This window comes from Sorghum bicolor, chromosome 1 (genome assembly GCF_000003195.3).
Source record: "Sorghum bicolor cultivar BTx623 chromosome 1, Sorghum_bicolor_NCBIv3, whole genome shotgun sequence".
NCBI lineage: Eukaryota > Viridiplantae > Streptophyta > Magnoliopsida > Poales > Poaceae > Sorghum > Sorghum bicolor.
Genome location: NC_012870.2, coordinates 64161375 through 64173656, shown reverse-complemented (window position 1 = coordinate 64173656; position 12282 = coordinate 64161375). Strand labels below are relative to the sequence as shown.

Here is a 12282-nt window from a genome sequence, read left to right as displayed (position 1 = left end):
ATTTGAGAGACGAATCTTTTAAACCTAATTATTCTATGATTAAATACTAATTGTCAAATAAGACAAAACTGCTACAGTACCTGTTAAACTTTAATACCTCCCACCAAACACTGTCTAATATAAGGTATTCAAGCATTTAAGTTTACCCTATAAAAAGTTCTAGGTGTATAAACGCTTCAACAAACAACATTCACATGTATACTTACCAATTAATGTCTATCTTCAATCCAAATATAATGGGAGGGTTATATGTGTTATTTGTTTCATCATATAGTGCCCTAGAATTATTGGATACCTTACAGACGGAAGAAAGTAGATGAATATCCCGGGGCGTGTCGTGGAAACGTCAAATATATTGATACAATATGGTATAATTAATAAATAGAGAGGCACATAATAAAGTAGTGTGAATCATTGTATATTAGTATGCATCCATAACAAAAGTAAAGTTAAACGCCAATAGATTTTTTAGTGCCCCACTCTCACCTGTCTTAGGCTTTCTTTTGGTAGAGCTTTCACCGGCTCTAGCTTCTCTATCCACAGGAGTTCTTTTTCTCTCTCCTCTATCCTTCTCTCACAAAGATGGTGGAGCTATTTTTTGGACTTCACCGCCTCTGTGTGAGGAGAGAGAGAGAAAGAGAGAGAGCTCATGTAAATAGTGTATGAACAGTATGTGCATGCGTTAGAGAAGCCATGTTTGGTTGCTAGTCATCATAGTCTACCGCAGCTAACTTTAGGTAAGTATGGCAAGCCACAAAAAGTGTGGCTAGCAAATTGATTGACATATTTTGTCATGCCTAAAGAAATCTTGGCACACTTTTTATCTTTATGACATGTGGAGCCCAAAAGAATCATGCCTAAACTTAGTTCTCAACCAAACACTTGCCAACTTTGTCAAACTTACCTAAGATAAAGTGTGGCAAACTGTAGCTAGCAACCAAACAGCCCCTTAGTTGCGGTAGACTATGGCTAGCAACCATCCCGTTGTCGCGCCCTGTGTGTATGTGTTTTTTTTTCATATTTCTTAATCTTACAACAAGTGCACACAGTACTAGTAATTTAAGTTGGTTAACACCTAATTAATTTTGAATAATAATACGCACACGGCACACGCTATTTATCTTCTGTTTTGAAAAATCCTATGTTTTGATCTGAAACGCTACTCCAACTGCACACTGCTGTGGCTGCTGCTGTGCAAGGTCGGCTCGTTTGATGCGACTTTGTTTGGCTAGTGAGTGCTCTGCAGCTGTAGCAACAAAGCGCTACCGATTAATTAGAGCCCTAGTTGCTTGAGAACTTGGGATCTCTTTTAAGCAACCCTACGGTGTACACAGCCTTTGAGAGTTGACAATACAGACCAATTTCAATTTAGACGATCAACAGAACATGCATGCAAAGCAAACACGCAGTCCATGTGTCAAAAGCTCCTGATTTTTTATTTTTTTTTTACAATTCTACATTGCTAGTATATATTAAATTGAAAAAAGGTAAAATTAGTAACATGGGCCAAAACATATATCCTCAAAGCAAGGAACGAAACAGGCCCTTGAACATCACAGGCGGGCCTTTTTTTTATTTTGTTTTTTGCCACGGTTCCTCTCCTCCTCCATCGGCATGGCCCATCTCCCGCAGCCGACAGCGCCCGTGGGCCACTCCCAGGCCCACGTCCTGGGCGGGGTGGCCGGCCGGGACCGGGAGGACGCCGTGTCGTGAGTAGTGACGATGACGACGGGTCGGGCACCGGCACTTGGCGACTTTTCACTCGCATCACCATATGCTCTGCTCAGCCTCAGCCCCGCGTTCTTGCACGCCACGACCACGAGAGAAAAAAGTGGAAAGAGAATGGATGGCACAGGCAGGCAGGCAGGCAGGCAGTCGTCCCCCACCACGATCGAGCCGCAGCCGGCCGGCCGGCCGGCCTGACGCTAACCACTGGTCCGAATTCCTAGGGCTACTCTCTGTTTCCCCGGAATTGCTGACGGCGAGTCACGTCGCGTGCGGTCCAGAACCGACAGCCGGACTCCCGGCTCCGTCGGCCGCCAGCACCACCATGGTGTGCGTGCGTCTCCGTAGCGCAACCTTCTCTTTCTTCCCGCCGCGCGCGCATGCATGATCCAAGGAAGGCAGGCAGGAAGCGGTGCGTCGACGGCGATCCGCCACCTCCCAAGTCAACGGGCGCGTCTGCGACGGCCAGCCAACTACAGGCATCACTAGCTAGGCCTTGTTTAGTTCCGAAAAGATTTCGGAATTCGGTACTGTAGCACTTTCGTTTGTTTGTGACAAATATTATTCAATTATGGACTAACTAGGATCAAAAGATTCGTCTCGCGATTTCCAGTTAAACTGTGTAATTAGTTTTTGTTTTCGTCTATATTTAATGCTTCATGCATGTGCCGTAAGATTCGATGTGACGGGAAATCTTGAAAACTTTTTGCTTTTTTGGGTGAACTAAACAAGGCCCTAGTAGCAGCGCCGTGAGCCGGTGAGCCCGCGCGCGCCACACGGGCAGCGGCGCGTGGCGCGTCGCGTGTTGGTTGGTTGCAGCGGACAACCCGGGACACCTTCTACTGCTCCCTTGGAAAACGCTACAGCTATTTCGTGGTGGTGCACCCGTGCAACACTCTGCGTTTACTGTACCCTTTTTTTTTTTTTTTTTTTTTGCAGCAGCAGCAGCACATAACAACGCTTGGCAGCCGATCAGGCTGTGAGCAGTGGGCTAGTACGAGCACAGTGATTAGAGGTGACGATGAATGGTCAGCAAGAATAAAACACTACTATTCAGATTAAGGATTTAAGGACATTGTGGGCTCCAAGGGGCCTTAATTTCGTCTCCCTGCAACTGTAGTAGGCTATGAGAGATTATTGACTCAAATGACGACGACTCTAGGCTTACGGTGTCCTCCAACAAGTAGATAAAGGGGTGTTTGGTTGAGATGCTAAAACTTAGTAGATATTATAGCTCTTTTGTTTTATTTGACAATTAGTGTCTAATTATAAATTAATTAGTTTTAGAAGATTCGTCTCGTAAATTATTTTCTAGTTGTGTTTTAAATTTCGTAAATAATCTATATTTAGTACTCTATCACATTCGATGTGATAGACGCTAAAAAAATCACCACAAAACCAAATAGAGCCTTTAAGCTAGCGATTGGACTGGCATGCTCAAATCTCTACATCAACTAACAGTAGCGATACGCAAACTACTTCCTCCATCCCAAATTATAAGTCATTCTAAAATCTTAAAGATATTAAAATATTTCATGTTTGATCAAAGTTATAGAAAAATTACAAAGATTTATAATATTAAATAGATATACTATAAAGATATAATTAATGAATAATCTAATAATAGTTGGTATCATAAATGTTTTGTTATCTTAGGTTTGATATGTTTTGACTTTACAAAATTTTTTGAATGATTTATAATTTGGAATGGATGGAGTGTTAGATTGAATGGATAATTACGGTGCCCAAGTTTTCCAGGTGCAGCAATGGCTTTCTATTTGGGTCTTGTTTAGTTGCAAATTTTTTTTACAAAATGAACATTATAGAACTTTCGTTTGTATTTGATAAATATCGTTCAATCATGGGCTAATTAGATTTAAAAGATTTGTTTCGCAAATAATAGGCAAACTGTACAATTAATTATTTTTAAAATTATATTTAATACTTTATGCATGTGCGATGTGATGAAAATTCTTAAAAAAATAGTAAATAAGGTCTTGGTTGTTGTATCTATGGAGCCAGGTTTGACAAAAGAAGTTATTTGGTTCTCTCTTTGTTCTGCACCGCTCCTCTCTAGTTGGTGCAGGCAGCATGCACGCCCGTGTATGCAGTGAGCCTGCCCGTGACAAACCGAAAGAAATCTCGTTCCTCGCCTGGCTGAGCAATTGATTTTGTATCTCCGGAATTCGACCGTTCCTCGCCTGGCTGAGCAATTGATTTTGTATCTCCGCAATTCGAACCTCGCTTGAGTACTAAAGCTAACCAGATCATAGATCAGCTGATTGATTTTTTTAGTGGAACCTATCTATCCGAGTTTAAATCATCGACTTGGCATGGGTATTCTTTTTTTTTGACAAATCTAGTATTTAACGACGCTATGCTTTCAGTGGTAGACGACGTCCCCATTGACACTGAGGCGCTTGTGGTGATTTCGTAAATCTCGTGATCAACCGTCTTAATTCTTCAAAGGTGCTCATAGGAATAGAGTTTGTATACATGTATTCACAGAGGTGATTGTGCGTGCGCCGTGAGTGTCGAACGTTACATCCGAGGCTGCCTACATGTGGGCAACCAAACACCCTCATAGCTATTTTATTCTTCGGGTTTTGATTCGAATAAGATAATATTAGCTATGTCAAATAAGATATAAATATATATTGACATAATATATATCCATTTTTCGAATACTACGATATTAGATACTAAATATCTAAACTCTAATACTTAGATATATGAAATGGATGAAGTTAAGCCACGACTCGTCGCTCCCAAAGCAGAGCACGAGCCCCCTGTTGCAAGTCGTTTACCTCGAGCATGCCCTTCCTACCCGACCCAGCCGTCCTCGGCATGGCAGCCGCTACGCCCTGCCACCGACCACTGCCCCACCATGGTCACGATCACAAAGCTTTGACGAACCCTAGCACGCCCGTGGCGCCCACCTTCTCCAATGCTTGGCCGATTTGCCTCCCCGGCTAGCCCCTTCTAAGTCTACCAGAATTAGAGAAGAAAGAGGGCACGATCGGCGAGCTCGTCTCCTTTGACGTTGGCGACCCCTGGCTAGACCTAGGCGCCTTCTTCTTCCTCTCAGGTGTGGGCGTGACCTCCTTCCTCTTCCTCTCCGTTGGGCGTGGGCGCGAGTGCAGATCGCGCGGTCGTGTGAGCTCGCGGCGTCACATAATAAACTTTATGATATGGGCCTGTTTCAAATGATGGAATAGAAAACACATGAATAGAAAAAAAACGTAGGAAAGGAAAGTAAGCAAAGTGGCAATCCAGAGAAAAGAAAAAGTGTATAAAAAAATAGAAAGAGACGTTTGGAACATAGAAATTTGTAACAAAAGAATTCTAAAGCATATGATTGATCAAAGACACTTAGCACATAATGATGTTTAGAACATACAAAATTATAATAGATGTATGTATTTGTTTTTACTCTTACTTTAAAGGGTTGGACATGCTATCCATGAGTTATATAGCTCTGCACTAGTATGGTTGCATAAGTCAGCGAGAGCAAAGCTAGCATTGCATGGTGCTACGGCTTCGCTAATCATTTGTCCCGAAAATTATCATACTTCCTCTATTTTTGAAAGCTTCAACTTTTAGAGTTATCCTAAGTCAAATTTTTAAAACTTTAACTGAATTTTAGAAAAAACGCTAAGATTTATAGTACTAAATTAATACCATTAGATTTATCAAGAAATATATTTTCATAAGATACTCATTTTATGTTATAGAATTGATTCTCTTTTCTATAAAATTGGTCAAACTTAAAAAAGTTTGATTGGCATAGATTCTAGGAGTTGAAGCTTTCAGGGATAGAGAGAGAGTAGTTTCTATGAACATTAATTATACTGCTGATATGACAAGATAGTTATTGAAAAGAGATAAAAAATCATAAAAATTAGGTCTAAGTTAAAAATCATATTTACACGAGAACCAAAACATGAAGAGATGTAATTGATAGAGAATGAAAAGAAAATGTATGTGATTAAATAAAAAATATTTTATAAAAATTATCTATTGAGGATAATGTTTTTTATACATAGTGTTTATACAAATTAATAAATATAGAAACTATACGTAATTTTTAGGATTAGTGCTGCCTTAGACTTCCGTAAAGAGCAGAAAACCAGACTATGGAATGGACTTTTTTCATTCATGTGAAAATGTGAACGGTGTGTTCAAACAGCATGGTTGCTTCCGTTTCCTATATGTTTTAGTTTCCTTTGAATTTCCTACAAAAATCCTGTGATCTAAGCAGCCTCTAAATATATTGAAACTGTCATATTTTCTATGAAAAATACCGTTTGCAACCCCTCCACCTGGGCCCACATGTCAGGCTTGTAGGACCGAGTCGGACCCCACCTGTAAGTGATTGCGAATTTAGTAATGGTAGGCACGTGCTGCGTCTCCGAAGAGAAAAGGATGCGAAGAACAGGGACCCCGCACCTTCCTGCCATCCTGCTGCGGGCTGCCGCCGCTACTCCCAGCTCCACTCCACCTCACGAGTCTCGCACCTCCCTCCCCCTCCTTTTTAGGGGGGAAGAGAAAGCAACGAAACGCCGAGAGAGAGGCGAGCGAGCGAGCGGAGCGGGAGGAAGAGATGGAGCGGGCGGCGCCGGTGAGGAGCTCCCACACCTCCACGGCCGACCTACTCTCGTGGCCGCAGCCCCAGGGCCACGCCCCGGCCGCCACGCCGTCGCCGCCGCGCAGGCCCGGCCAGGTAACAGCACCACCCCCCCTTTCTTCGCTCCCCCTCCTCCAGTCCTCCCTCCAAGTCCACGCGTAGCTGCATCTTCCTTCCCCGATGCGTGCCGCTTTTGATTGGCCGTCTAAAAGCTCGCATCGCTCCGTTGCGCGCAGCCGTCGGAGGCTATCAGGAAGGTGGTGTTCGGGGGCCAGGTCACCGAGGAGGAGGCCGACAGCCTCACCAAGAGGTCAGATTGCTCCCCACTCCCAGTCCCCGCTTCCTCTCTTGCTCTCGCGCGTGGTACTTCGATTCGGGGGGCAATTGATTGATTGATATGACTCTCACCCCTGATGACTGATGACCGCTCCTCCAGGAAGCCGTGCTCCGCGCCCAAGTGGAAGGAGATGACGGGGAGCGGCATATTCGCTGCCGGGAGCAATGGCGACGCTGGGGAGGCAGCTGCTGCCGCCGCGAAGCCCGCCCGAACCGCCTCGCGCCAGGTGCCAAAAATCTGTGCATACATTTTGTTTGGATCGACATTTCTGCTTGATTGTGTGTGGTTGCGTGCTACATTCATGTTTGGATGCGCTTGGATTCGCATGTCATACTGGGTACAATTTGGGTCGTACTTGCTCTGCATATGCTGGCCATATACCGTCTCGTTTCATGCGTCATTTCAGGACGAAATTAATGAAGCGTATCTGTCACAATGGGTGAACATTTGTTGGGTTCAGTACGCACTTCTCGTCCATGTGCAATAATTCTATAGATCTTAGGTGCGTGGTACTAGGACTGCAGTTGTGGGACACTCTAACGTTGCGATGTGCAGATGTTTAATGACTATGACTGCTCTGAGAATGTTTAACTTTGCTACCATGTTACTGGATTTTCCATGAAACAAATTAGAAATTGAAGTTTAATTAATCGATGGAGTCTAGAAATTTTAGTCACCCACTGCATATATGTTTGCTTCTCTACAACTCTTTTGCAATAGTAACAAATCTGAAACCATAGTTACCAGGAATTAAGGAAAATATTCTTGCACCAAAAATTTAAGTTAACTAAGTCTGGCTGATACTAACTGAAATGACTAGATTGCAGATTAAAGTATTTCAGAAATGGATATCTTTTTAGCCTAAATTCTGTTTTGATGTACTTGATTCATCCATGCAGAAATTGGACAGTAGATGCATGCCATGGCTCCTTACCTATCTTATCTCTGACAAAGTTTGGAGCACAAAATGATACCCATGTATATATGTAGAAATAAGGCCTTGTCTAGTTCGCGAATTTTTTTTTGGCTTTCACTACTGTAGCACTTACGTTTGTATTTGACAAATATTGTGCAATCACGGACTAACTAGGCTCAAAAGATCCGTCTCACAATTAGAGGCAAACTGTGCAATTAGTTTTTGTTTTCGTCTATATTTAATGCTCCATGTATGCGTCCAAAGATTCGATGTGACGGGGAATCTTGAAATATTTTGGGAACTAAACCATGCCTAAGTCTAGAGAGAACTAACCAAAACCTATCCTGCCATCTGCTGAAAATAAATGAATATGGTACAATTGGTTGAGTATAAGAGGTCTGCATTCTTTTATGCTATATATGCATGGCTGAATGGCTCACACATGGGGTGTTCTTCATCTTTGACTTTATGAAATCTCACCAAACTTGAATAAGCTGTTTACTGATTTTCTCCCCAGCATATGTGTGGTGCCAGCAGCTTATCACATGGGGGATTCTTCATCTTTGAGACTTTGACCAGATCAAGTCTCACCTAGATTGAATCAAAACTGATTATTTTTTCAACAAATGGAGAAGCAACTTACAGTTCCAAATTCGTAGCAACCATAGTTAACAGTCTGCCCCTGCTTGCAGTGATGGTGTTGTTGTAGTTTTTTTTTCCCTTATAAGGTCGTCCAAAGCAAAATCCAAGCTGAAATGGTCATGATTGTGAATCAAAATGCATAAAGCAGAGGCGATGGTTCCAATGATTGACGGTAATCATTCAGCAATCAAATTAATAATAAGCCTTTTCTTTATATTAACAGACCATAGTTCTAAAATCATGGTTCGACAAGTTAGTGGTAGGGGTTCATGGTTCACCACTTTCCAGAAGTAAGTTTCGTGGATATTGAGTTGCATGCACCAAGCAGTTCAACCCAAAAGTTTATTATTTGTCAAAAAAAAAACCCCAAAAGTTTAAGGTGAGGGGGAGAGTCGGGCAATTCACTTATACTTAGTCACTTCTCCCACACGTGTAGGCTTACTCAGGCCTCAAATGTGGAAATATGGGTTGGCTGTATGCCCGTCAGGATTCGAACTAGAGACCTCTGACTCTGAAATCTGAATCTCTGATACCATATTAAGTTGCATGCACCGACCAGTTCACCCAAAAGCTTAAGTGATGGGGAAGGTGGGAAATTCGATTGTGGCTTTCTCAAGTCTCATACGTGGAATAGGAGCAAACAACAATTATTTGCAACTCAAAAGCTTGGGGAGAGGTGAGGGGGTATACCTCTTCTGTCTGTGTATAAAAAAAAATGTGTTTGTGAATCACAAACGGGTTCACGGATTGGATGAAATGTAGTGTCAGTCAGATTGATGAAAATATGGCACAAACCAATAACTGCAGAATATATGTTTAGAAGAGCCAGAGAAGAAAAGTGAATAAAGAAAAAAAAATAAAAGAGGGGGAAACATAGGTTGTGCTGCCATGTGCTGGCCCATCTAGCCAAATGTCCATATATAACGGAACCCTTATTCTTGTCTTGTCTCTCAAGTCTCCATTGCATGCAGAGCAGCTGCTTTCTTGTTTCCTCATCCAGTTCTCTCTCTGTTACCCAAAACAACCAGCACTGCCACACAGAAATTGATCACTGCCGACCAGCACTATGCACCAGAGGTTAGCAGAACCTGATGCCCATGGCTGCCTCCTCTCTCCATTTCTCAGTTTCATTGGAGATGGCCTGAGCTGTGTTCATTGCTGCTTCTCCCCAAGTCATGTGGTGTCTGCTGATTGCGGGTGGCCCTCTTCAATGTGAGATCTGATGAAGAGTAGGCCACTGCTCTATGCGGAGTATGCTTGTTTGCTGCCATCAGGAATTCAGGACATTGGGTTGGCCAAGCCCTTGTGAACGACTGCCCTTAGCAATTCAGATTGGGCTCGCGTGTTCTGTATCGTGGTGTGGCCTACATGCACTATTCTGGTAACTATGTAACAAACTACTGTTATTTAGTGATTCACTTTTGGCTAATTTTGATGTCTACACTTTAGTTTAGCGATTCAGTAATTAGCTGTGGACTTCTTTTCTTCAATGACCTAGATTTTTCTGTTCTCTACTTGAAAGAAATCAAGAAATGAATTGTAAAGCATGATTTACTGGTGACTGATTCAGTTTCATATTGCCTGCAGGCGATCAGTACTGTAAGCCACATCTCGTTTGCTGAGGATGGAACTGATCCTCCCAAAAAGCCCACTTCAGTAGCTGAGGTGGCAAAGCAGCGTGAGCTTAGTGGTACTCTTCAAAGCGAGGCAGATAGTAAGATGAAGAAGCAGATATCAAATGCAAAATCCAAGGAGCTCAGCGGCCACGACATCTTTGCTGATACTCCGGATTCCAGGTCTAACAGGGCAAGGAACTCATCAAATGGCAGCACAGCATCACACACACCTGTGAAAAATACAAACGTATTGCAGCTGCAACATATCTGGTACTCCATTTGCCTTTTGCTGTTCAGAATGTTATTCAACTAATGTTGTCTTAAACAACAGGCAAGCACCTTCTCGTTTGGAGAGGCCAACACTGACAGCGCGCCAAAGACAGCAAAGAAGATAACTGGCAAGAAGGTCAACGACCTCACCGGCAATGACATCTTCAAGGGAGATGCGCCACCAGCTTCTGCAGAGAAGCATCTGAGCACCGCAAAGCTGAAGGAGATTACTGGAAGCAACATTTTTGCAGATGGTGGGAAGGAGCCAATCCGTGAGCGTGTAGGTGGAAACCGCAAACCTCCTGGCGGCGAGAGCAGCATTGCGCTGATTTAGCATATCCTGGAATGGTGATGGACCCTGTCTTAGTCCGGGACTCCGTGTCGACCCCCTATAGGAGGATGTCGATGAGGAAGGCTGTTGGATCGTCAGTTTGGTGTCTTGTTCTTGATCATGATCCGGCAGTGAAGAGCCCTGTTTTAGTCCTGATGATGATCTAGTTTAACTGTTGGTGTGTGCATGTTTGGTTTGGTTGTGAGATACAGATACCCATGCCATTCTCATGTCAGTGTGTAGTGTGTACGGTTGATATGTTTTTTACAAATAATAACTTGAGTCTGAACCGAGCTCACGTCTTGCACCATCAAATTACTAGCAACAGTGTATGTACCAAGCGTTTTCAATTTGCAACCAGAACAGATGCACGATACACTTTGCGTGCAATCAATTTACAATCGACGGATATTATGCTATACATAACCCGATAAATGTTCATATCATCAAGAATATTATTCTATTTATGATGTTTTGCTGTAGTTAAATTTACTGAAAAAGCATATGACAGTCTTAGAGCTCCTTTCTATCAAGGACATAAATTTGTTTCCCAATGACAACAATGAAAGTTTTCAGTAGGAAAGTAAAAAGAGAGGCAGTTTGTCGAATGTGCTATTTTTAAAGTATTGCCTTCATCCCAACTTACAAGGTGTTTGATTTTTTTTTAATCTCAAGTTTGACCACTCGTTCTATTCAAAAATTTTATGCAAACATAGTTAAAATTAAGTCATTCTTAAAGAGCTTCTATTAATAAACAAAGTCACAACAAAAAAGTGATAGTATAAATAAAATTTTAAATAAGATAAGTGGTTAAACTTGGTGTTAAAAAAGTCAAAGTTCTTATAATTTAATTTAGGATGGAGGAAGTATTAATTAAACGTATTTTGTACAATTCAATAGCCTAAGAACCAGTGTCGACATCTAAAATTTTCAAAAAGGATCTACCGCTATACTGATATTAGTCAAAGCAATATATAACACCCAATAATTGTAGTGATATGATTTTTCATTTGAATCATATCGGTTCATCTAATGCCATCCCAACTCTTAAATTTACACAATCCCACCATGCATGGAAATAATAGTTTTGTACGGGCCTATATAGAAGCAATTCGGTTTGTTAAGCTAAATTTCTAACTCCACTTACCTTGTTTAGCTCGCTCGCCAACTCGCTCTGGCTTGCAAGCCGACTCATTAATAGCTCCAACCAATACATAGATCATGCAAGAAATACTAATTAGTTCCATGCAAGCATTAAGCCCAAAAAATAAATACAATGCTTATCGTATATCAGTTTCTAGACACCAATTTCATTCATATAACATACTCAAGTTCCATTATTGGTGGTTTAAGATGTTGGACTACGAAGTATACTTAGCCCTTTTATCATGCAAGCTTGTGAAACAACTCAGACTAATTCATCATAAACTTAATAAGCTAAAATGCTAACTCAGCTCATTTAGTTGCTTACTTATAGAGAATGTCCAATGTTCTACATAAGATCTGCGATCCTAGTGGGAATGCATGGGCCACTTTTCTACTGGTTCCTCGATTCTAAATCGAATATCGTTTTGGTTTGTATAAATATATATAGTTTTTATTATATTATCAATCTAAACAATATATATTTAGATACACAGTATCTATAAAAAAAAAACCAAATTATAATTTGCAACAGATGGAGTGCTAATTATTATCAATATGATATTAAGAAGATGATTCTGAGTTAGGCGAGATATTTGCAATGCCAGCATGATTTACCTGGGACCCACTTCTTCAATTTGATGAGAGAGCTTACCGACATTCCGGCCCCACTTC

General features: G+C 41.7%; 1 protein-coding gene across 1 annotated transcript; it reads left to right on the top strand.

Moving 5' to 3' along the window:
- LOC8077120 lies at positions 6189-10821 on the top strand. The gene is made up of 5 exons (XM_002467721.2): positions 6189-6448; positions 6589-6662; positions 6789-6915; positions 9835-10110; positions 10195-10821. The coding sequence occupies exons 1-5, from the start codon at positions 6329-6331 to the stop codon at positions 10465-10467; spliced, it is 870 nt and encodes a 289-aa protein (XP_002467766.1). The 5' UTR covers positions 6189-6328; the 3' UTR covers positions 10468-10821.